Consider the following 27,971-nt stretch of genomic DNA (forward strand, 5'->3'; position numbering starts at 1 on the left):
CGATAAAAGAACGCCGAACTTTTACAGTCATTGTACGTATTTCTCCTCTTCTCGCCAATTGCTGGACTATCGCAGTTGATAGTTATTTAATCCACGATATATACACTTGAATACTTCTATTATCAACCACTCACTAATTCTAGTGCTGATTTTTGCAACCATTCAATCGGAATAGAAGTATAGCATTTGTAAGTTTTAGTTGAACGAAACATTATTTATACATATTTGTTGGGCTCAAAAATCGGTTTGTTAATATTTTACCTAATTTGTATGCATAGAAACTCTACCTGGGCTTAATTATTTACAAAAAACAATACTTTACTATGAGGTGCAATAAAAAATACACTCAATGTCACATTTATTTAGTAACTTTTTAAACTTGTGAAGAAACTGAACAAAACACTCTTATTATCAGATGATGAGGGCTACTCGGCCCGTACCACTCGGTACGCAGAGTATTAACGGTTTGTTAATATTATGCATAAGCTGTATGTATGGAAACTATACTCGGGCTTGATTGTTTACAAAAAAACAATAGTTTACTATGATGTGCAATAATGTTGGATGGAAATACTTCGAAAACAAGATACCAGCAGGGAATGTAAAGAGACATTAAAAGATTCTATAATTTTAAAATGTCAAAATTAGAAAACATCAATCTTTAAAACTGCTGCGTCAACACCATGTCAACACCGCCAAAGGAATTTGGGAAACAATTACATCTACCAACCATGACCAAGCACAACCAAAGATAACTGAGCTTACCCTGAGTTAGCACTTTTCCATTACATAACACAGCGCCAATCAATATTATGCAACCCCAGTTTCAAGACACAGATATAGCGCTAATCAGATGACGGCTCGGAGACAGTGTTCCCTCCAGTAGACTTACTCCTACAACACAAAGATATAATACGAACATTATACGTACCGTCCTCAGGCTATCCTGAATGCCTTTAAAAGCTAACAATTTTTAGTAGCTCATCCTCTTTTGACAGTGACAACTTGTAAACGTACAAGCCGAGCTTAAGGGCAGATACAGCTGTTGGCGTAAGAGATTATTTTACTTTACTTCACTGCTTCCTATCTATCTTATATTCTAGAATTTTACTACTTGTGTATTGGGCTTTGGTTCATAATAATAAAAGATATTTTGATTGCTATACCAAACATCTGAGAGTTAGCACAGTGGAGGCTTGCACAAAGATCTGGGTCAAGTTCCATACTCATACTATTAGCAACCATTGAATAAACAATTAGGCTTACCTAGCCTAATTAACCACAACAAGCATAGTCTAGATTGAAGTAGAACTCGTGGTTATTAATCATTGATGTTAGTGTGGTATTCAGGTAAGGCAAATTACCTAAATACCCATATAACAATAAACAATACGCTCAACTCAACATTTATTTATTAAGTTTTTAAAATTGTGAAGGCACTTGAAGAAACCCTCATATTATTAGATGATGGCGACTGACTAGGCCGAAACCAGTCTCACTTTGTTTACTTCTGTTAGTCGAAGCAAGTGGTTGTGCACTGGGAAATACCTGAGTGCTGTATTTTATAGGAGTCAGTTCTTTTTTCATATGATGGACTTGGTAAAAAGTTTTTTGCTAGTAATTGTCTGGTTGCCACACCCCATTTTTATGTCAACCGGTGGCAGAGAATAGGTTCTATGGTAGTTTACCATTTCTAGTACCTGTTTAGCATATTAATTAGTAATCTAACGCCCTACTGCTTTTTAGCTGATAAACTGGAATTAATTAACCAAACAATGATGAGTGAAAATACAAAAATTAAATTTTTCTCACACCTTAAGCAATTTGCTAAATAATCTGATCATATATGTAGACCAAAATATAGGAATATTATGATCCAGAAGTTGCATGCTTCCATCAATGGCAGTTAGTTTTTTAGACTGTTTCCTGTAACGTTCAGCTGAGGCTGTCGTTAATGCTAGTAGTAACATTGAATATTTTAATCTCTACTTGAACTGATTTTTACATATAGTTATCATGGATTACAGAACCTTTTACCTTGGAGTATCACATCTTAACCCTAGTTCTGACCAAGCCGAATCAACCGCCCCTTCAGGCTGATTTTATTTTGACTGAGGCGATCATATCGGCTGTTACAAATTGCTATATAATTTTTCTGATTAGCTCATTTTTGTAAGTTTGCCTAATAATAATGAAGGAAACAAAACAAAGATACGTTTTCAGTTGAAGTCTTTGTGATAATTTTCGTTTTACTCGTTTTGCAAATAGAAATTATTTTCAAGAAAAATATCGTAATTGCTAATCAGAATATGGATGAAAGTCATTTTAGAAGGCGTTTTAGGTCATTTAGATTTTGATGGCAGTGATTTTGAGGCTGACCAGACTGATGGTTATCACTCAGAAAGCTCTTCTTAATCAGATGATCAAAAAGATCAAGAAAATCATCCAGCAGTTTTAAATTTTTGTTTAGAACTTTCCAACCGAAAACCAAACACTTTTTTCTTTTTGGCGTTCAAATTATTTAGTGTTATTATGGCTTGTGTATGTACCTCCCGAGTTAGAAAACGGAGAATTACTTGTGTTGATGACATTATAGCGGATTCAGATTTATGTGATTACACAGATAATTAAAGTAGCAACACTGACGCTGATGGTAGTGAAAGTAATGGTTTTGTAAACGTAAGGAACATTGTAGAGGATCGTTTTGGAGCACCTGGAGTGCAGCATGCAAGATGGGCTTTCATTTAGGCTGCTATGAAATATTTACTCATAAGCTGTAATTACTTTAATTATTTTTAATTATATTAATATTTTATTTATTAATAATAATAATCACAGTAATTTTCGGTTTGCGTTCATCTAGTACAGTCTGTACACTTGAAAAATTATTACCGTACTTTTCGGACTATTAGCTGCTACATTTTTCTGAAGATTTGAGCCATGCTGCTTATCTAAGGGTACGGCTATTCTGTGGTTTTTTCTTTCACCACTAGGGTGCAATAACCTGAATCTCCAGTTAATCCGCCATCAGCGGTGAAAAAATGAACAAGACAATGCCTAGCAGTACTGTTCCGTTAGGCGCCAGGTTAAAAAGCATCGGTTAATACGAAACAGTGCCATTAGGAACTGTTCCGTTTTAAACAGCGAGGTCTTTGCCGTGTTGAAAAGCACTGTCCTGTGTTTTGTGGCATATACACAGTTGCGGACTATGTATTGTTTTATTATTGTGTTTTGGAAAATAGAGCAGATGCGGCTTATATAGGGCTGTGGTTTATAGTTCGAAAAGTATGGTAATTTGTTTTGAATAAAACAGCTATAACATGAAAAATAATGAAAATAATCCTTAAAAATTTGGGGCAGATGTTCTTCACACTTTGTCTAGCTGGATTATGTAAAACCACCTTCAAAAGAATGAAACTACCTGTGCGTCCAACTCCTAAAACATAGGAAAAGTTTAATGAAATTGGCTCCCAATGATGTATCGTCAGAGATAGTGTATGTAATGAACGTCTACTACTTAGATTATGGTGTACAGCGGAGCTTCAGTTCTCGAACACATTTTTTTGACCAAAGATATTGAGATTTGTTCGTCTCGAATGTTGACCATAAATTCAGTTCTCAACCAAACCGGAGCATGCGCATTTGAATTAAACGTCCGGAACAGCTCCGGAAACAGCATCTGTATATGTTTAGCGATGTTGTTATGAGCCGCTTTCAGAAGGTTCTTAAACAAAGGGAGAAATTTCGTGTCATAAATTCTTTACAAAAAGGAGCCATCTGGGAGAACGTCGCCTCTACCGAAGAGCTTTTCTGGGGACAAATCCAACAGTAGAGTTACCCTAAATTGTTTTGGAGGATTCTTTTCCAAAGATGTGAATTAAAAGTGCCATTGCTGTTTCTATTTTCTTTTTCACACGATTTTTGATGTAACTCATCTGTTGAATTTTTATGCTGTTTCATTATCAATTTTTGCGCTTTTTGGTATTGTATCATAACCTTTAATGCTTTCGATGTTTCAAGAGCAAAGCATACGAAATTTTTACTTTTAATTTTGTATTTTTATCATTATAAATAGAAAATATTTTGTTAAAATTGAACATTATCTATATTTCTCCTCTTTTTTTCTTTTTATTATGCATTATACAGTACAGTTAATGGTGTAAAATGTTAAAAGATACTTCACCGAAGTCGTCAAGTCGACTTGGAATGGAATAAAACTTACATACATTAATTCTAATGGGAAAATTTGTATTGGATCTCGAACAACTCGGCTTTCGAACAACCTTCTGGAATGGATTGTGGTTGAGAACCGAGGTTCCTCTGTAGTTGGATTCTTCACATTGTTAGTTTTCAGAAAATGTATGCATTGTCGAGGTTTAATTGATGACTTGTTAATTTATTGGGGATTAGCCTCTTGCCTCAATTAACCCTGAAATAGACAGTCGTTCGAGAATTTTTATGGTCAGTACTCAGGTTAATAAGCAAATGAACCTTACTAATATACATGTGTAATGTGAATACTAATTGCAAATGAGTTCTGTTTTTAGTAAGCTAATTTAGTTTGAGCTAAATATCAAGTTTGTTCTGTAGCATCGCAAAAATGTAGCGAACCGAATGTGGTATGTGAGCTGTAAGCTGCTACGTTTGACATGAAGTTTTCACTCCATACAGTACTGTACAAAATAAAGTGGCATTTTATTGCGGATCATAAACACTAGGTAGGTATTTGTTACTTTGTGAGCGTGGTAGTGAAATTGAACAATTAAAATACGCTTTTCCATTGTAATATCCTGTTTTTTGGTCGGGCTTGCTGAATTTTACCATTACATAAAAAAACATCTAGGCTCTAGACAACGCATTTGATGACTCATTGAAATAATTGTGAGTTATTCTATAGGGCAGCTGACCAATAAATTAACACTATTGTAATCTTACATATAGAGTGTTTATGCTAAAGCTGGTAGCCGATTTTCTCAGTTATCTTGAATGAAGCTAAATCATTGTCAAGGTTGATAAATGACTGCTTTCACTTTCCTTTTGTGTTATAGTTTCTTATAAAATATTTATTGTAATGATTTGTGGACTTCTAAAACTGAATAGCATTAATGATGTGTAAGCAGAGTTTGTTGTTCAAGGTCTGATGTCGCTGTAGGTACCTACCTTGGCGGATGTAATACTCGAATGTTTGCATGCACTGCTAGCGAAATGTCTGTAATTCAAAAATTATATTGTGATTGGTTAAATCATAAGAAACTAGGTCTAGCATTCTTTTGTAAATGTTAAGGCACTGCCTTTTACATATTTCATCAAATGTTTGTTCCAGGCTAGTTGTTATTCTAGTTTTGGCCAATTAATAAGCTGTTATGCATTTACATTATTGGTCTGATGGTGGCCCGATTATTGGCCCGATTCGTCTGGAATTTTATAATTCCATTTGAAGGACCGCTTGAAGGAGTGTTTCATTTGAACATGGGCTAACATGACCTTAATAATGTTGTTGACATTCATGTCATTTTTTTTTGTCGAGAATGACTGAGTTCTCGACAGATAATATGAGTGAAGCTCCAAGAAATTCCCTACTTCCAGTTTACATATCATTTACTTAGCGAATAGTGTAGTATAGCAGACCCAACTTTCTACACATTCTGTGTGCCTACTTACGCACCCTATTTTTCCTGCATTTTCTTCCATTAAACACTCTTGTGCTAGCCAAGGTTTGTGGTAGCCAACACCTTTATCAACCGAGTTGCTAGTGTACATTTTTGTCATGAAGACAAGTTATGGTTTTCGATCTTCAAATGTGAAATATTGCATTACCTTACTTAAACATTTAGCTTTTCTTATACAAATTGATCTCTCTACAATTTCAGTGAAAGATAGTTGCCATCAGGGGCATCATCGATGTTCACAGCAGTTAATGTTTGATTTTTATAAAAGATGGTATATTTTAATTTATATGGGTGCCTTTTTCAACTGCTGTTGAAGGTGAAAATAGAAATTTTGTGACTGTCTGAAATTATCAGTGATTTTAAGCTTTATTAATCAGCCATGCAACAATGGATTTGAATTCTTTTTATTATTAATAAAACTTTTTTGTAAAAAGTTCTATTAAACTTGTGTTTGTCTGATATTTAAATATTTTGTTAGCATCTTCGCTAACGTAACTAAGCTGTTTAAAGAAGCAGTAATTATTTTAAATGCTTAAAGATTGTTGAAATATTTTGGAGAGTTAGATTTATAACGCAAAAAATTCCTGTATAGTTACAAATTTACTGCATTCTTTAAAAACATTATCATTTGTAAATACTAAATATATTAATTAAATATCCAAAATTAATTGATGGTTACCTATGTGTAGCCTTTTCTTCTTTACGCTAGTCTTTGAGTAACAGAGACATTACTTCATACAATGTAATTTTTTGAAGGCCAGTGTAAATAAGTTCTCATAGTTCTCATCTCAGAATTCTTCTCAAGTACATTGTTGCAATGCTTTGTCGTGTGACGATGCTATATGCAATTTCAATTATTTCTGGTACTGCTGCTTGTTAAAGTGCTAATAATGATGTATTTATAAAAATATCAGGATAAAAATGGCATCAATCGAATTATGAATAAAACTAATTGTGAAAGATATTAGCACTGAAGCAGATACAGAAGACGCTCCTATAACGTAAACCCCTATCATAAATTTCATTTATAATAAAAAATTTATGTGAAGTTTTGGCTTTGTGTTACGTAAGAAATTGTATTTAACGTAAAATATCAAGTCAGTGTAAGTTCTCAAATTAGATTTGAATAACCAGATTCCCACAGCTTTAAAAATATTTTTTCTCTCTTGTCGCACTTTGGAGAGAAAATGATGTATGGAGGTATCTATATTGCATGCACTAGCGCACTCCCAGCTGCTAGAGCTTATGACACGCTAGACTACTCTAGTGTGCCATAAGAGATTGTCAGGTATGCTGATGAATCAACATAATAAGTAGCTAAATTATTATTTAGAAGGACTTGAAGACGGAACTTTGATAATGCCAGTGTTAGAGTGTTGGTCCACCAATCTGAGTGCCAGTGACTTGGAGTCTTGTTGAAATCAATTCTTTATCCTAATCTCTAACCTTGGCTTTACGAAAATGTTTGGACGCACTGTCACCCTGTTAACATAGTAACTATATATACTTTTGTTTTACTTTATTTTTGACATAAACAATATTTTTTATTTTTTTCTTTCCACTGTAGATGTTCCGGTTTAGAAAAAATTGTGAAAAGTGAATTCATATGGACATTGGAAGGTATGTGCTCCCCTTGACTTATCATAAAATTATTGTAATCATGATCCCCTTAACCCTTTTACTGCCGAGCATGTACAAATTTGGGTATCTGCCAAGTGCCAGCCATTTTACCAAAAATTGCCGATATTGCTTCATGATATGTAAACAGTATTTTTTCCAATTTCAATCTCTATTCAGAACAATTTTGTTACATATTTTAATTTGCTAACATTGTAGCCATCATTGCTATGCAAAAATTCAACGGATCTATACTTTGTGCAATGATAAAGCTGTGTGATGCTATGATCGATGCGAAGCTAAAACGATCTTCCATGTTTCTTACTCTTGCAAAATTATTACTTTCACTACTCTCAGAGACAGTGCTGCTGCTTTAACTATCTGTATAATCACGAAAATCTGAATCTGAAATGGCTATAATGCCATCAACATACTAATTACCTGTTTTCTGACTCGCGCGCGGTAATTAATGAACTCACACAAAAAATGTTTGTTATAAAATTAGAAGTTCTCTAACAAAAGTTTGAAATTGATTCGTTACTTTAGGCTAATTTTATAGACAAATCTTCAGACAACACTGTCAATTTCATAAAAGTCTTAAAGACCGTGGGTTATGCTGTCAACGAATAATAAAATGAGGTAACTACGCGATGGCTGGGAAAGTCGCAATAATGCGTCTACGGCAGTCGTCCCACGAAAACGCATTTATGCATCTACGGCAGTGAAAGGGTTAAGGATGTTGAGAATGAATAAATTGACTCATGATCAAAATAAAAGTTTCCGATAATTTCAGCCATCTGTATTATAAAGAATAATGTAACTTTTTACGTTATATGTATTTTGTTCCATTAGGCGTTTTTAGCCTTTACATAATTCATAACACTGATAAACTTATTTTAAGTATCTCCACATTTGCTCTTAATTGTGCCAAGTCTACAATTCTTGAACAAACAAATTGAATTTGTATTTACAGGCATTTAGGTGTTTTCATTCTTCATGGTAAAGTTTTGTGTTCAAATGGTCATGCCTCTTTCTGTGTAATTAGACAGAAAGCGAGTAAAACGATTCCAACCACCAGCCAATAACCTCCAGATGAAAATGACCACAGCTGTCGTAAGCCTTGACAAGGTGTTAGAGACAGATATAATGGTATGTATGGATGAAGTTATAGACTATGACAGCTTACCTTAGCTTGTGAACTAGTCATATTTCAGCCAAAACAACCATGGTTTGCAAGTAGCCACACCGTTATAGCAAATGTATGATTGGCAGCAGGATTTTATTTGTGTTTTCTGACTCACGGTTGAATCAATATTTTTTGTAAAATACAGTAAAATTGAACCTTGAGATACAAGTATAATGCTCGACATCATATATTGGGAGAGTATTATACTTGAGTAACTTCCAATTCCAATTAGCAAAATCAACTTCTATGTTAAGGTACATCATGTTCATGTGCACTTACACACGTGTGTGCACACACACGCCCATACCCAAGCGCACATACACAAGTGTGTGTATGGGCGCTTGTGTATGGGTGTGTATGGGCGTATATGGCCATGTATGGGCCTTTTTTATTCATTTTTGTCTAGATTTCCATATCCAGTAGGGTTGGATCCTTTTTCACACTAGCCAAAAATTTCATCTGATTCAACTCACACATGCCCGAGGAATAATGTGCTAAGGAAGCAACGTAAGCTTAGTATAACAAAGAAACTTTCTGGAGTGATTCTCCAATAGTGCTGGAATACATATCCAATGATGTCAGAAAATTCTGTCTGTTGCCAACAGGGTAAGTAAAATTAGGAAGACAACTGAACCCAAACAATGGAATTATGTTCCGGCAGAATTCAATCGAGCAATTCAGCAAACATAGCATCTCTTTGAATAAGGTGCAAAAGAAATAATTGATAATGACATGTGGTGGAATGGGCCTTCCTTCTTCAGAGATTTCAATGTGCTAGATTTCATTAAGAAAAATGGGGTCAACGCAACAATTAATGAATGTGACCCAGAAGTGCGAAAAAAGGGATTAGTTACCATGGCTTTTTTCAACACACAAAGCATAACAAGAAAGTTTACTCGACTCAGTAGTTGGAAGAAACTAGTGTATAGCATTGCTGAAAAGCTTTGTCAAACTGAAACAGTGGACGTGCAAAGAGTTGAAGACCAATGATTTGAAAGAGGCTGAAGTACTTGTCTTAAAGATGGCACAAGCAGAGAGTTATTCGATGAAGGAGAAGTCTCTCATCAAGCTCAACCCTAAGATTGACGACGAAGGTATAGTTCGTGTTGGTAGGAGAGCCAGTGTTTCAACATTGAGTTATCAGCAGAAATACCCTATTATCATTCCTCAGGACTCTCATCTAGCATATCTTTTGACAGTGCATTGCCATAAGCAAATATCACATTTAGAAAAGAGAAGCACACTCGCAGCGATATGAGATGCTGGAATATGGATGGCAATTGGAACTGGCGTGGTAAGGTGTGTGCTTAACCATTGTGTAGGCTGTGCTAGACTAAGAAAGGCACCAGACACACAACTTATGGGAAAACTCACTAAAGAGTTAATGGAGGCTACTCCTCCATTTACGAACATTGGAATTGACACCTTTGTACCTTATTACGGGAAGGACAAGCACACAGAGCTGAAAACATGGTGACTTATGATAACCTGTCTCTACTCTTGAGCAGTTCATATAGAGTGCTTAGACAACATGAGCGCAGACATTTTAACACAAGTCCTGAGATGCTTTATGGTCTTGACAGGGCCTGTTCAAGCAATATATTGTGACAATGGAATTAATTTTGGTGGAGCAAAGAATGAGATTGCAAAGCAACTAGAAATAACCAGTAAGGAAACTAAGTAATACTTTAGAGAACCGGATTCATTTCAAATTCAACTCACTTGAGGCAAGTCATCAAAGAGAGGCCATTGAAAAAATTATTCGTTTGGTTAGAGCAGTACTTAATGCAATGACCTTCAAGCTGAAAACGAACTAGACACCAAAACCCTAAGAACTTTTTTCTTATGAAGCAAGGAATATCATCAACAGTAGGCCCATGACCGCCATTTTGACAAGCGATCCCAAGGATCATGTGATTACACCTAATCATAGCTTGACCATGAAAAGTCAATCATTACTGGCACCATCACCTGAAAACTTCACCGAAGATGATTTGTATAGCAGCAAACGGTGGAAGATAGGCCAAGCAGCAGCAGAGGATTTTTGGAAAACATGGAAATCTGAATATCTAAACAGCATAACAATTCGTCAGAAATGGACAAGGACGAAACCAAATTTAAAAGGAGATATTGCCATTGTCAAAGACAACCAGGCAGCTAGAAATGATTGGAAGCTAGGTAGACTGACCGAAACCATTGCATACTCATACGGCTTGGTGCGCAACCTAAAATTCTAAATGGGGAACCGGTTTCTTAATAAAAAAGGGCTACCCATGCGCCCACTAACTGTTCTGCAGAGGTAACTACACAGTGTAGTAGTTTTGCTGAGTACTTAGATTATCAACTATATATCATGTAGGACTATTCATTATCAATAGTTTAGTGTGAATTAATCCACAATTAATAAATCAGAAACAAACAACAAAACTACATATTACAATAAATTTAAGAAAGTGAAATATGAGTGTAGGAAAAGTTGATTAAATTAACATTCCTGGAGTTGGTGCTTAGTCATATTGGCCTAATACGTGATGACCAGTGATAGTTTCCAGCGTTGAGTCAAAAGCTAAAGTTTTGCTTAACTCATAGCGTGACGTTTTTCCAACTTCTGTAGAAAGCAGCCAGATTTGAATCATTACTCTCAATTATTAAGTTGTCAATTGCTGAGAGATTTTTTTATTAGAGATTACAGCTTAGTTTCATATACTGGTTAGTTGCATATACTGTTTTATTTTATTATACCATGTTATATTGTTTCTTGTCACATTTCATTTGATGTTCAGTACTTTTACTTGCTATCATACTATAACTGTTCATATTTTATTGCATTCATAATTATTGTGCTTAGCAAGTTGGTATAAAAATGATACTGAAACATTATTTCAGGTTTCATGGTAAAATTAAGATTGTGAACCGCACACTTAGCCAGTGAAATCTCCTCTCTTAAAATCTTGAGTGATTTCAATATTTAGAGTTTCCAACAAACTCTACAGTACCTCTCCTTGCAACCACCTGACATCATCTCACCTGCAAGTCTTTTCTTCACCCCATTTGCACCTTTCCTACGCTGACACCTCCGCTGACAACTCACGTCACCTGCGCTTTCGCACCGGTTTAAGAGTACAAACAACAATACTCTGAATGAATCACCTTTATCTATACGCGCGGATAACTAGTTTTAAGAAATTTCCATTTTTGACAACTGGGTCATGTTGTATGACGTAAACCTGCCTGTAGAGTATTTGTAAGAAATGTTGCTTATCCTTCCACACTGCTAATATTGTACTTTTACTTATTAATCGCCTGGCTGCATCAAATTCTCACAACTGCCTTCATCATGGGCATCAATGTAGGCCCCACAATCCCAATCATATGACAAAGATTGTGTAACAAATACATCAAAAATTTTATAATTTCACTAATTTTAAACTGAGAAATAATAGTATTTCATTGACTAGCCAATTATAGAATAATAAAGATAATGAGATAGAGGGTCCGCTGGTAGTCTGTCCATCATACCATTTTCATGGCTTTGAGTTCAAAATTTCTGATCCACATCCGAAACGAACAAATTTGTTCAAATTATTCAATTGTTCAAATTTGTTCTTTGTTCAAACACTGACTTGTCCAAAAACAGAAATTCAATGTATACTTTTGTCTTTGTCCGGTTTGTTTCCATTAATATCCTCACTTTTACTGACATCACTGGCACCCGAAGAAATTTGGAGCATTGTATGTTGGAATCGATTTCAAGCGCATTGGTAAATACTTGCTGGTTCTTTCTGTATGTTGGAAGTTTTGTATCTCAAAGCCATCATAATTAGATGTCTGATTGTATGCCCTCTGGTTAAAAAAGTGCAAAGCCATTAGTGAGTGTTTGACCATTTTAGATTGATGATGACATTGATTCTCTTGCAACCTTGAACATTGACATAGAGCCTGAAGCGGATGAAGATTTTGATCCCAATGACTTTGATTGTCATTCTGATGTTGTATCAGATAAGAGTGATGAGGGCTTCAAGCCACCTGAAAGGGGCGAGAAAAGAGAAACTTCATCAAAACGTAATGCAAAGTTAAGAAGTTGTGAGTCTCACAGAATCTCTATGATAGTTTTTTCCATAATTTGAAATTTGCCTGTTTAAAATGAATTTTATCGGCTAGTCAAATCGATTCATTTATACGAACTTAATAACAATTATGGGAAAGTCTTCATCTAAGATATTTTAATTATTCAGACCTCTCATGTACTGATATGTTGCTTTCAAGCTACGAGCTGTTGATAAATTGCTAATAATTCTATAATATTTTATATTATAAAAGGCTATGTTATAAAAGGCTATTCAGCAGCTATATGAGTAACTAGCTCAAATGCAAGAAATTTTAGGATGTTTGGATTGTTTACTGAAACAATATCATGATTGAAGTGACTCACAGTTTTAAACCAGTTATTGACAATTTAAATTGCTCATCTGTATTGTTGGAATGTTGACATATGTATTATAGTAGCCGAGGTTGTGACATATGCGAGGCTTGTGTTTTTTTAGGTGACAAGGTTTCTCGAGTTCCATTTACACCCCGGAACAAGATTAAGATGATTGTAACGAAAAAGAAAATATTGCCAAGAAGAAAGTGTGTCTCAGCCGATTACAATTACACAGAGCTGGATATCGAAGCAGATGACGCACACATGTGTATGTAACTTTGTGATGTAGTATGAATGTTAATGTTTGTAAACATGGCCAATTTCTGTTTATAATCAAAGTTTTTTCCAGTGATATTCCCTGTAAACTCATGAGTGCTTTCTGTCCAATGTTATGTCATGTCTGTCAAGGCTAAGCTAAACTTCCTTATAAATTTTAGCGTAACACTTACATGCACTACTTTGCATCTTTACTTGGAAATAGCTTTACTAAGCTTATTCTTGCAGTAGGCCCTCTTACAACGTAAATAATCAATTCCAAAAAAACTATTACGTTATATGGATTGTAGTCATAAAAACAGTAATGTACATATAAACTGTCTAATCCGTTCCAATATCTTTCCAAATTCACCCCTTTGGCCATACAAAAATAAAATAAAAACTAGATTTAACTTTTTTATTTGTTGGCTATACCATAACTTCAGTATTATTAGTTTGCATCGGCAACTTTTCTACTTTTTTTGATTAATCTCATTGGTTTTATAGATCATGATTGCAGCAATTTCAAAATTATAGGGAACGCACATCTTCGACGTTCATTCACAAAGATTGGCTCATTTTTTCTAAACGGCAAAGTCTATTGCGCAAAGTAAAGCTAATAATGAATATTTTACCCCCTCAACATCAAAGCAAAATGGCAAAATATTATTACTATAAAAAAGCAGTACTACGTGTTTGACTTCTATCTGTATATTATGTGTAACAGTATGTATATTATGTGTTGCGTATATAGAAATATAAGCTCTTTGCTGGCAAGTGCTTAATCCTCGGTAGCTCTCAAAAATACTTGTGTACAGCTCATCCGCTCAACTGCCAATATAATTGTTAATCATGACAACCTCTAAAATATAAGCTGATGAAAGCTGCTCTAGTGTTTCTAATTTTCTGTCGGAGGCAGCATGCTGTTGAACACCTTTTGAAGTTAATATTCCAGTTAGGGTGTTGTGAAGCTTCAATTTGCTCAAAAGCTTCAAGGGATAAGCATTAGCTTTGACTTATTTTAGTACCACCAACACTAAGTTAGGTACTGTTATTACAAGTTTCGGCTTATTGCTACCGCTTATTGCTTAGTTGGAAAGGGCATAATCACTGTCATTACTCTGTCCATCAAGAAATTCATCAGAAGCTATTATAACTACAGTTTGCAAATAAGTCTCAAAGGTAGCAATAAACTCAGCATGGGTGGTCAGCACATTCTCCATTGTTCATAGTAGCCTGCAGAATGTTTCCTTACATTTCTTAATGCACAGAAATGATAGGCCAATTAATTAAGTTTTCACTAATCAGAAATTTTTTCTACTAAGCCTGCCGCACCATGCGATGCCAGACCTCACTAGGTTTTAGTACATGATAGGTTAAAAATAATGTTGATTATATCAAAGGCCAAGTTTATGAAAAACAAACATTATTCATTGTTGTGCTTCTTCAACGTTGAAGAAGACTTAAGAAGTTGCTCCCTATGAGTTCAGCATTTGCCTTTTTGGGTAAATAAATTCTTATGTTTCCTATCCTTTACGTCATGTTGACAAATAAGCACGTCATCATTTAAACTTGTTTTTTGTTTCAGTGAGCGACGAGTCAGGATTTCACATTTGTCATATATGCCAAGCTAAATTTGTCAACAAATGTTCCCTCACCCAGCATTTGAAATGGCATTCAAGACAATCCGGTAATGCTTTATTAGTCTATGAATTCTATATACTGCTACTATGACTATATTAGCCCTAGTTAGATACATCTGATACATTAAGATGATTCATCTGGTACATTAGGATTTAATGACTTCAAATGAAATAACACTTGCTAGAATTCCGATGCATATTCTATTCATAATTGAATTTCGTACCTAGTTGTTACTGTGAATGCCAGCATATAAGACACCAAATTACAAGCTTAAAAATTCATCCTCGACTTATATGGCAGTCACATTTTCTTGACACAAATTCGAGTATACCCTAGGACACTTATGTATTCGCGTCATCTAACTTTCGCATTTTCGCGGTGTTATCCTCCCGCAAAAATTTCATGAGGGAAACTAAACTATCATAACGAACGAGTGAAAACGCAAAGTTAAATAACTTTGTTCATTGATAACCACAGTAAAATCGTCATATTAGAAATGCAGGCAATTTTCATCTGTGGTTGGGCTCAATGGGAAATTTCTGGTAAACTCATTATAGCTAATACACTGACTGAGCAGCATGGCATAGCAAATTAAGATGATATCAGTTTAGTCACCGAATTTGTAGCTGATAAGGATAAAAGTCTGGTAGGTGAAGTCATAAAATTGGAGAATAATCTTACAAAACTATTACTTTCACCACTGTCAAAGACAGTGTTGCTACTTTAATTAGCTGTATAATCACGGAAATCTTGATTGGCTATATTGTCATCATAAACTAATTACAGTCAAACATGGATAACTCGAACTTCAAGGGACCGAGCGAAAGTGTTCGAATTATCAGAGCGTTCAAGTTATCAGAGCACTGTCACAAGTCCATGTATTTACTTATTTATTAGTAGATACATGTACATATGCAAACTATAATATAAATCAAAAGCACAAATGGCTTGTTTCAAATTAAATGCTTGTAATGTAAAGTTTACAACGTTTTTATCAAAAAGTATAGAGATTTTTCTATCACTTGAGATTGGTTTGTTGTTTGAGGTGATGTTATTGCCAGGACGTTTTTTTAGATTGACATTGGCAAAACTTGATCGTTGTTGAAATGCTCAAAAGAAAAGACATCTTTTTCTTTTGAGCGTTTTACCCACGATCAATTTTGCCGATTTTTCTTGAAGTTTATGCAACTTCAAGAAAAAGTTACCAAAGAAAAATCCCTTACTTTACCTGGGATTCGTTAAGAGCAACACTCCGAGGCAGTTCAATTAAAAGTTTTACGAGGTTTAACGGTACATTGTATATCACTCACGCTTTTTGAATGGATACTTATTGAATGTACACACGTATTCTGTGTTTAGGTCAAACGATGAAAAGTTTTTTTTAGCTAAGACAACGTATATGTTTAATAAAAACAATTAAGACGTTTTAAACATTCAACATTCCGACGTTGATTCAACACGGAATCAACGTCGGAAAACTATTCGTCACGGGCTAGCCGGGTCACGCACTCAAGGATTTTTGCCACGCACATACAAAACAACACGCTGTTTTTGTTTTGTATGTGCGTGGCGAAAATCCTTGCGCGCTTGACCCGGCAAGCCCGTGCTATTAATCGTATAGCAGTATAAATCAAATTTGACCAAACCTTTAGAAATGTCGTTGACAAAATTATTTTGCCGATGGTGGTAATAACAACGCTTATGAATTACGAAAAGATGAGGTTTACCTCTATGGCTTTGAATAAAGTGATTTTCTAAAGCGATAACAACCGTTTCGGTAGCCGTTGGGCAAAAAAACAGTTCGAATTAACAGTGTTGAGTTCGAGTTATCTATAGCAATTTATCATTACGTGGGAACGGACCAAAGAAACCGTTCGAATTAACCATGTGTTCGAGCTATCCGTGGACGAGTTATCCATGTTCGACTGTACCTGTTTTATGGCTTTCGCGCGGTAGTTAATGAACTCACAGGAAAATGTTCATTTTTAGATTAGATATTCTCAAACAGAAGTTTAAAATTGCTTCGTTGTTTTAGGCTGATTTTATAGAGCAATTTTTGGACAACACTGTCAACTTCATAAAACTCTTAAAGACCGTGGCTTATGTGGTCAACGAATAATAAAATCGGGTTACCACGCAATTGCTGAGAAAGTCCAAAAATGAATTTATGGCAGTGGCCCCTAGAAAACGCATAAATGTGTTTATGGCAGCGAAAGGGTTATACAGTTTTGGTTGTGAAGTTGGTTGTTACTTATCTATTTTCTTCTTCTTGGGATTCAAGTGTGAAAGTCACTGCGGGAGGGACTTATGTCATTGATAGTCCAAGAAACCAATGGCAGCAAGTGATCAAATTGAATTATCGATCTCACCCACACATTTCAACCTGCGGTTTACAAATACGAACTAGTCCCAAAATGAATTTTTTTTCTTATTAGCGAACTGGACCTGAAGAATGTAATCTCTTTTATCCACTGCATTTATTTTCACATCACTATATTTTCGCATTCATCAGAGCCGCACAATTAAGTTGCAGGGAAATTTTACTCTGTGTGTTACTCATGAAATTTAATACTAGCGAAATCAAAGTGTCCTAGAGTATATTCAAACTTCAGGAAATCACCACAAATCGAAATGCTATGACATATAGTGATTTATTTATAAAATAATAGAATACTAGTAACCCTACTATTTTTACTACTATTAATGCTACTGTTCTTCACAGTTCAGATTGTCATAGCAAAGGTCATCTTTTAGTATAATTATTATTTTGAAAACACTTTTTTGTAGTATCCGCATACGACCCCACACTTTGATAATAAATTTGACGTATCGACTAGTGTTCATCCTTTTTCTTGTACATGAATCACAATTTTTGATAAAAATCTGCCTAGCAGCAATGATTTTTGCCAAAATATGTGTTATCGTAGGTGGCAGTTCCATTCTATTGGCAAGGCAGGTATATGATGACCAAGTGTTGTGTTTTTTTGCCCGCTTTTCTTCACCAGAACTGTGTCTCCGCTTATTCCTTAGTTTCTTGCATTGCCAATGACGGGAAAAAAATCTGGGTATCTGAGGACGTGGTTGATTATTGATAGCAGTTTTCTCATCTACACATCACGTTTCTCTAATGTGGACGGAAATTTTTCGATCAAGTGAATTGAGTCGGAGAAGGGATCAACTTATTTGGCAAGTACATGTGAAAACCAGAACTTTTACATCAAATGAATAGACTTCATCTTATACGCTTATTTGTGATTTATTTTCAACAAAATTAGTTGAGCAAAAGAAAAAAACTGGAGGAGTGATGAAGCTTATAATATGCAATAGCATAGCTAGTCGTGGAGTTGAGCTTGTCGTCATCGGCTTTATTCACATGTTAAAAGATACAACTTAAGTTCTCTCTTGAAACTGGCCACCTTCTCTATGCCTTTGATAGACTTACGGAGTTGATTCCAAAAAATGGCTTGTTGAAAATCCACCCTGCGATGGCCTGCACAGGAAGAATATTGTGGGAGATTTAGACAGGAGTTTGAGAATCGGGTTTGATATATTTGGAAATTCTTTATGGGCTAAAAGTATAATGCTATATGAATATAGTGAACTGATAGGTAGTATGGATGATGATTTCAAAGAGGTTTGGTGTGGGTGAGGCGAGTTTTTTTTAATGGTTTTAAACATGTGTTTTTGCAGTGTTATTAAATTTTTAAGATGGGTGGGAGGTGCATTGCCCCATGTCTCAATGCGATATGAAAGTTTAGAATTTACCATGGAATTGTATAATAAAAGCAGAGGTTTGCACGGTAAATATTCAGATGTGCGGTAGAGTAAGCCTGATAAGGGTCTCAGTTTTTTAGTAAATATTTGATGTGTTTTTTCCAAGTGAGATTAGAATAAATGAAAATACCTAAGAATTTAGTGTGATCTGTCTGACCAATTGGTTTGTTGAAATTGAAGAAGGGATGAGGGTTAGCTAGATGAAATTTATTTTGGCGGGTTTTAGTAGCATGAAAATAGTATTATCAACGTTTAAGGTGAGTTTGTTAGGAGTACACCAGTTTTGAATAGCGAGAAGTTCGTTATTTAAACAATCTATGCGCTCGTTTATGTTAGAGGATTCAAAAATAAGAATTAGTGTCATCTGCATAGAGCAAGGGTGTGAAAATGTTGGTGACACGCGTTAAATCATTTATGTAAATTAAAAAAAGAGTTGGACCAAGGATGGAACCTTGAGGTACACGACATGTTAAACCTAGTATGGAAGATAAAATGTTACCAATAATAGTGTGTTGTTTACATTCGGTTAGATAGCTTTTGATCCAGTTAATTGCGGTGATGTCAAAATTAAGATTGTTGAGTTTTGAGTACAATATGTTATAATCTATTGTGTCAAAGGCTTTACTAAAATCTAGAAAGATGCCAAGAACACATTTACCATCGTTTAAAGAATTTAAAACATTATTAGTCAATTTAATTAGTGCATCCTTGGTGCTGCGCTTTTTCCTAAAATCATATTGCCCATCATTAAGCAGTAAATTACCCTCAAGGTATTCCATAATCTGTTTATTTACAGCTTTTTCAATTATCTTAGCACTGGTAGCAAACTAACAGGTCTGTGATTAGAGAAAATTTTATATGAGTCTTTTTTTAAACAAGGATTTTACTTTAGCTATTTTCTTTTTACTTTTTACTTGAGAAGTTGTTAAGCTAGAGTTTAAAATCTCATTTATTACAGGAGCAACAGCTTCTGCCGCATCATTAACTAATTTTGATGCAATGTTATCAAATCCGGTTGCTTTGGCTGGATTATCCTTTTTTAGAAGCTTGGTTGCATCATTTACGGCGACTTGCCGATAATTTGAAAGTGAAACTTTTTTGTTGATATCCTTTGTGTTAGCTCTATACTGGATTATGATTAAACTTTTCAAAATTTTGTCCCAGTGACGGACAAATAGAAGTAAAGTAGTTGTTTAAGGTGTTGGCTACCCTAGGACATATTATGTATTTGCCTCATCTAACTTTCGTGTTTTCGCGAAGTCATCCTTTTGCGAAAGTTTCATGTGTGAAACTAAACTATCATAACGAACGAGCGAAAATACGAAATTAAACAGCTTTGTTCATTGATAGTCAGGCCTGGATTCACTGGTTGCAAGTTTGGGCGGCTAATGTTAGGCGACTAGTTATGAACACCTAGGGTGTGGAGGAGGGCGGTGTAAGCCCCAACAGGTTTCTCTCATATAGGGCCTCAGCCGGGCCTCTCGTGTGAAGTTTTGAATTTTTTTATTAGAAAGTATCAACATTTTTCTATTTTTTGAGATTTGTTTTAGGTGATGTGACTGACGAGACGTTTTTAAATTAAACTAGGCAAAACTTGACTGCAGTTAATACGCTCAGAAAAAACACATCTTTTTTTTTAGCATTTTAACAAAGATCAATTTTGCGGATTTTATTTTAAGTTCATTCGGAGGTTTTTACGCTTTCAATGGGACATGGCCAAGCGGATGTTTGGTAGAACTTGATATTTTTCAAACCTTTATAAAAGTTGTTAATGAGAATATTTTGCCGCTGATGATGATAATCATGACGCCTAAGAACTACTAAAAGTCGATGTTTGTCTCTATGGCTTAGGATGAAGTGATATTCTACATCGATAAAAACCGTGTCCATGGCCGTTGGGCAAAATACTTTTTGAATAAATTATGTTGAGGTCGAGTTATCTGAAGCAATTTATCATTGCGTTGGAACTGACCAAACAAATCCATTCGAGTTAACCTTGTGTTTAAGATGAAATATTACATTTTATCCGAGGGCGAGTTATCCTGGTTGGACTGTACTTAGCTATGAAAAATTCCCATGAAGTTGGGGCGGCTCAGCCGGCCAGCCGCCCCAGGGAATACGGGCATGTTGATAGTCTAAGAAACAAATGGCAGCACATGATCAAATTGCATTATCGACCTTGCCCACACCATTCTACCTGCGGTTCACAATTACAAACTAGTCGCAAATTGAAATTTTTTTCTTGGTGAACTGAACCTGAGGAATCTAATTATGTTTGTTCCACTGCATTTATTTTCACATCACTATATTTTCGCACTCATCAGAGCTGCGAAATTAAGTTGCTGCAAAGTTTTACTCTGTATGCTACTCACGAAACTAAATACTAGCGAAATACAAGTGTCCTAGGGTATATCAATTTCTGTAGTTAGTTTTTTTTCATTATGTATTATAGATTTTGGGCTGATGATGATGATTTAGTTTTGCCAATCCCATTATTTAAAATTTGCCATCGGTGTTTAGGCCCAGAAGTATTTTTTATTAGGGATTCAAGAAACAAGCAAACATGGATAACTTGCCCACAGATAGCTCGAACACATGGTTAACTCGAACGGTTTCTTTGGTCCGTTCCCACGTAATGATAAATTGCTATAGATAACTCGAACTCAACACAGTTAACTCGAACTGTTTTTTGCCCAACGGCTACCGAAACGGTTGTTATCGCTTTAGAAAATAACTTTATTTCAAGCCATAGAGGTAAACTTCAACTTCTCGTAATTCATAAGCGTCATTATTACCACCATTGGCAAAATATTTTTGTCAACGACTTTTTTAAAGGTTTGGTGAAATTTGATTTATACCAAACATCCGCTTAGCGATCGCCCTTCGGAAGCAAGGTAAAGTGAGGTAATCTTTGCATAAACTTTTTAAAAAATCGGCAAAATTGATCGTGGGTAAAACGCTCAAAAGAAAAATATGTCTTTTATTTTGAGCATTTCAACAACGATCAAGTTTTGCCAATGTCAATCTAAAAAACTTCCTGGCAATAACATCACCTCAAACAACAAACCAATCTCAAGTGATAGAAAAACCTCTATACTTTTTGATAAAAACGTTTTAAACTTTACATTAGAAGCATTTAATTTTAAACAAGCCATTTGTGCTTTTGATTTATATTATAGTTTGTATATGTACATGTATCTACTAATAAATATGTAAATACATGGACTTGTAACAGTGCTCTGATAACTTGAACGCTCTGATAATTCGAACACTTTCGCTCGGTCCCGTGAAGTTCGAGTTGTTCATGTCTGACTGTAGTTTGATTTGGCATTGCGGAGTGCCAAGGTTATTTGATTCCTTAACTTTTTTTATCGAATTTTTAACTTTGATTTAAGTGGTAAGTTGAGTGGTTGAGAGTAGAGTTAGTCTCTCTTTAAAATAAGCTTGTATATATGAGCTAAAATCTAAGGTTTTCTGTTAGTTTTGTGATTGGGTGATGAAGTGGTATTAATGAAAGGAGTACGTTTGTTGAAAATTGTTTCAAAGATGTCTAAGAAAGTGTTATATTTTGTTTAAGTAGAGTTTGTTTCATATATTGAGTGCCAGTTGATGTTAAAAAGATCAGAAATAAAAGCTTATTTGTGATAGGCTGTATCTACTTGTACACTGGATTTCACGGTAGTCCTATTTAGGTAAACGTAGATAGTACCTCACAGGCACCTTGAGGCTCCGTACAATATTGTACATGTAGTCTTTGTGACTGGCTGAATTTCAGTTGCTTACTTGCAGGAGGTTAGCTTTGTGCTAATGCCTCCTCATTGGGGATAATAATGCATTCCTCTGGGGATGTTTGGTAAATCCGCTTTAGGAATATGAAGCTGGCAGGAATAATGGGCAATGCTCCAGTTGAGTTTTTGCTTTAATAAGTTCAAATGAGATTAGGAAATTATGAAGAGGGTGCTAACCCGTCGCCACAGTGTTTGAATTATGTAGTTTGTACAACAACATGGTATAACTTTTAAAATTATGTCTAGTTAATTAATACTTTCTAACAATCTCAAATGGCATTACAGAGTAGCAACTATACACTTTTTGTCTGCTGATGCATACTTGTCAAGGATTTTGATTATCACTACTATGTATAATGTCAGCAGCCTTTATAAGGCTCAATAAACATGAGGTCATTAATTCATTTGGTTTTTCAAAAGCCTTAATGTTTGGCAGTTTCTAACGTACATTGGGTAGCTTACTTTTTGATCCAATCAAAAGGAGTAGGGCTCCTCTCTCCACTGCTTTTGAGCCACTAATGTCGCTGTAGGTTTCTTTAGGTCTGAATAGGAAATACAACTTGGAAATACCAAAGTTGTACTACTTATTTTCTGAGGGGCACTTGTTATTTTTGGTAGCATTTTCTTTTAACTCATAATAGTAGCCCATTAGGCGGTTCCTTCTGCTTCAAAACGTTGTTACAAACCCAGCCTATAAAAACAACCACTTTAGCATTTACTTGTAAAACATGACTTTTTGCATTTTATATTCAACTTAGCTAGCATAAGAAGTCAATTTTTCGGTATTGAAACATTCAATGTAATGTAACTTCCAGTATAAAAAATTTTCTAGCCTAGGCAATTTATCTTTGCAAAAAATGGCTCCAATACAAACTTCCAAGGAAATTTAATTAATGCAGCAGCATTGAAGTCATTCCATGTTCAATGTATGAATATTTCTTTTTACTCTCTGGCTATTCAATGAAACGCTGAGTGCAAATGCTTTTGCTTGAAAAGCTACATTGATATTGTCCAATCAAGTAGTGCTTCAGGAGAGATTGAGGTCGCAATATAATATTTTCGGAAAATAAAATATCATTGCTTAAAGGTTGACTTGCAACAACATTTACATTACATGTATTTGGTATCAAAATGTTCACCATGTCTTACTCTGCTGTGTTGTAGTGTACAAAATGTGTGGAAATGTGATTACAAGCTCTTAAAAGCTCAACACAAACAGTTGAAAAATAATAGCCGTACGTTGGAATTCCTTATTTTGATGACGTATTCAACTCGACGTGGTTATGTTTTGACACACTGTTTTTGAATCGAAAGACCAATAAAAGGTTCAATATAGTAGCACTTCTAGTAGCACTAGTTTATGACAAACAATTCAGGTTCTACCGGAAAGCCTGTTTAAAATCTAGCTGCTCGCTACTTTTCAGTTTCATTTCGGCTGGTTTAATCATCTAGTCATGATCTAATCATGGGACTCAAATTTCCCGCCAAATGGCACGAACACTTTTTGCAGCATTTTTCAACCATCACAGGGAACCAACAGGCTCGTCATGTTTATAGAAGGATGATGTGTACCCCTTCGAGCTAAGGTTAAAAAATTAAACTGATCTTTAAGCTAGGTTTTGAGATATCATTGCTCAAAGTGACAGCATTACAATGATAATGAAATAGACATATAAGGACAATAGACATAGTTTTATTAAATGTGTGAAGTATATTTGTTAAAGAATAGAGAAAGCATAATATTATTATGCTTTATTATTTATCTTGAGGTGTTGACTGCTGTTCTAAAAAAAAATCAAGGAGATTGACCAACCAGAAGCTGAGATATAGCCAGCCAAACACAGGTCTACCAAAAACATAACTGTTTTGGTAATCATCAATAAATGACGTATGAAATCGATTTGTGTGCCATTGGTCAATTAAGCCAACTAATATATAACAACTATAACAAGTAGCTATAATAATTAACAATAGCTACAATAACTATATAAGCCAACTATAACAATCACGGCGTTTTAATTGGTTTAATCCCTGGAAGTATAGAACAATCAAATTGGGCCTAACAATCATTGCTCTGAGAATTCCGAACTAGTCCCTCTGACGTGTAGATTAGTTTTAAAATAAAATAATTACACGCATATATTATTTCGCAACATTCTGCTATCACTTTCTACAAATTATATTAGTTACATCATTTATTCTATACGCAGTTATACTACTATTTTGTATAATATGCATTATGATTATTATATTAATCATAAAAATAATCATAGATAAGATAATAGATCAATAGAAAAATCAAATGAAAAGTTATCGTTTTCTTTTCTTACAGCAAGAGCAGCACAGTCAAGTTTTTCTTTTTAAGATTATGGCTGTAGTGAACTTACATTCTGTTAATAGTGTTGATAATCATGAAAATCAACTGAATGCTGCAGTAGATACACAGTAGAAAAATAATTATTGAACAAAAATTCACATTCCCATTTCTTATTCTAAACGAACTGCAATCGCGGATGTCGCATATTGACTATACACGCGCCGTTCGTTGAACAGAGGATCTTTGGAGCATATCCGTGGAGGTCGAGTTAAAATTTGAAGCCCAATAGTCAAAATCTGCTCTTCTGTTTTGAAAAATCACGGCGAGGGGTTGTGGGCAAATGCCTTTACCACACAATGTTTGCTTGATTTTCTTGAGAAACCAGAGTTAGTCTGTAAATTATTTACTATCGCGAGAAGCGTTTCACATCTCGTAGCCAAAACGATCATTATACGTAACGGCTGTAAGGGTGCACAACTCCGGCACATGAACATTAAGTCGTTTTATACGTCACAGTTTTCGGGATTTTCGAAGGGTTTTCCTCTGATTCTTTATTAAGTAGACCTGTGTTTGGCTGGCTATATCTCAGCTTCTAGTGAGTCAATTTCTTTGATTCTTTTTTTAGAACATCAGTGAACACCTCAAGATAACTAATAAAGCATAATAATATTATGCTTTCTCTATTCTTTAAATATTTTGACAAATGGGGCTGCATGAAAGCGTAAACAGAGGAACTTCATGTTTAACTACGTCAAATTTGAGCGGTTTTGAGAGGGATTCCAACCAACGGCCGTTTTCTTGATGTATGCGAATAACTGCACCTTTTGTGCAATTAGGAGCTTGTAATCACATTTCCACATATTTGGCACCTACAACACAGCAGAGTAAGACATGGTGAACCTTTTGATACCAAATAACTGTAACGTGAATTTTGTTGCAAGACAACCTTTAATTCAACTCACTGTTAGTCATGCATGTGACTCAGCTGTTACCGTTTTTTTGTGCTTTTCGATCGGTTGTGCTCATAATGTATAGCTTTATATATTGTATAATATGCTTTTGTTGCAATGCCAAGTTTTGTATGCCAAATCTTATGTATTTTGTTATCCCACCACCAAACGAGCGGAAGCGAAGTTTGAGAGTTTTTATGATAAATGCATGTGCACATAACTTACGAAAATTATTCATCAACATTGAGACGAACCCTTGTATCAAACTTTCATCCACAAATTTAACCATCGTTTTGTAGATTAGTTAAAGTATAATAACGATACAAAACACGTACAAACCTATTTAAATATGCTACCAAGTCTTTGTAAGTTATCGAAATTCTCTTAAAACTTACCCATCTGATCAGATTATACACAAATAGACAGATTCATTTGGCCGAAAATCGTTATTAAAACTTGCTAAGCCTCACTTTTATCAAAGTTAAGACCCGAAATTGAAACACCGAGCTACAGGGATAGAACGATTAAGTCGTGCGCAGTTCACGAAAAAGGGCGTGCACATTTCACCAGTCTATAGCATTGTCGAATTGCCGAAGATTTCTGTAACTATTGTAGGAGTACTGAAATCGTTTCATCTTTGCCATTTTCAAAGCATCTGACTTTTTAGAAACATTCGAGTACTTTGGTATTCTAACTGATGTTATAACTTGCTGTTTGTTATATATAATAACACCCACACCCAGTACATTACAGCCACCATTGCAGTTATCATATTGCACTGCAGTGCCATTTGACTGCTAATATTGCATTTCTCAACCTCTTTTCAAGTGCTAGAAATTCCACTGTCATACAGCCCACAACCAAAGTGATATTGGAAAAAAAAGGGTACTGATGGTTGAGAAATGCAATATTAGCAGTCAAATGGCACTGCAGTGCAATAGGATAACTGCAATGGTAGATGTAATGTACTGGGTGTGGGTGTTAAAATATACAACAAATAGCAATAATGAAAGGAAAATATTATATGCTTATATCTCTCCCCCTGCAGTAGGAGAAATGAAAAATTGGCCAATATTAAAAGTAAAATGCACTTATATTATTAGAATAACCAATATGATTAATATAGTAATAATATAAAACCAATACACAATTTTGTTTACATTTAAAAACGTCATAGTTTTTATAATCTCATAAGTATAATCTCATAATCTAAAAATCTCATAAGAATCGTTAGAAAAAGATCTCTTCGTTATTTCCTTTACTTACACTGCGTTGTACATCAGTTATAATACCGAAGTACTCAAGAGTCTAAAATGTCAGTTACTTTAAAATCGGCAAAAATGAAACGATTTCAGTACTCCTACGTTAATAACAGAAACCTTCGACAATGCTATAGACTGGTGAAATGTGCACGTTATTTTTTCGCAAAATGCGCACGACTTTACCGTTTTATTCTCTGTCGCTCGGCGTTTCAATTTCTGGTCTTAACTTTTATTAAACCAAGCTTTTCAAGCGTTTTGTGATGATTTTCGACCTAATAAATCTGTCTATTTGTATATAATCCGATCAGATGGGTAAGTTTTAAAAGAATTTCGATAATTTACCAATACTTGGTAACATATTTAAATATGCCTATATGTGTTTTGTATCATTATTATACTTCAACTAATCTACAAAACGATGGTTAAATTTGTTGCTGAAATTTCAAGACAAGGGTTCGTCTCATTGTTGATGAATAATTTTCGTAAGTTGTGTACACATGCATTTATCATAAAAACTCTCATACTTCGCTTCCGCTCGTTTGTTCGAGCGGAATGTTTGTATGCCAAATCTTATGTATTTTGTAAAAAATAATATGAAGGTTTTTATAATGCAACTTACATTACTTTCCATTAAACTTGCTAACTAAATCGGGCCTCATTGCTGTTCTACTTATCGCTCTGCTTCTCCAAATTTTGTCAAAAGGTTATTTATTCAATTTTATTATTGGTCAGAATATTTTCAAAAATGTATTCTATCGATATTGTCCTACTATTTCAGATTCTCTGGATTGTATGAAGTATGCAAGAGATATACCTGCAACTCTGAATTGTAAAGAATGCGACTTCACATGTACCTTCAATCATCAATTGACTAATAGCTGTAAGTCTCACACATCCAGAACTGAGAAACCCTATGCATTTAGTCATTGGGAATATAGGTCTGTACGGAGTGGTAGTCTACAGACACGTATGAAATCTCATACAGGAGAGAAACCCTATGCCAGCGGTGCTCAACCTTTTTAGACATGTGATCTACTTTTATATTTGCCTGCCTTCAAAGATCGACTAGTCTAGCGAAGCCCCGAA

General features: G+C 34.9%; 1 protein-coding gene across 1 annotated transcript; it reads left to right on the top strand.

The window, feature by feature from the left end:
- The first annotated feature begins 68 nt into the window (after positions 1-68).
- On the top strand, positions 69-27,908 carry LOC137388504 (zinc finger protein 726-like). The gene is made up of 5 exons (XM_068074990.1): positions 69-188; positions 8,332-8,435; positions 12,363-12,555; positions 13,017-13,163; positions 27,664-27,908. Exons 2-5 carry the CDS (start codon positions 8,379-8,381, stop codon positions 27,906-27,908), a joined length of 642 nt encoding a protein of 213 aa, XP_067931091.1. The 5' UTR covers positions 69-188; positions 8,332-8,378.
- Positions 27,909-27,971: the final 63 nt, after the last annotated feature.

This window comes from Watersipora subatra, chromosome 2 (assembly GCF_963576615.1).
Source record: "Watersipora subatra chromosome 2, tzWatSuba1.1, whole genome shotgun sequence".
NCBI classification, from domain to species: Eukaryota; Metazoa; Bryozoa; class Gymnolaemata; order Cheilostomatida; family Watersiporidae; genus Watersipora; species Watersipora subatra.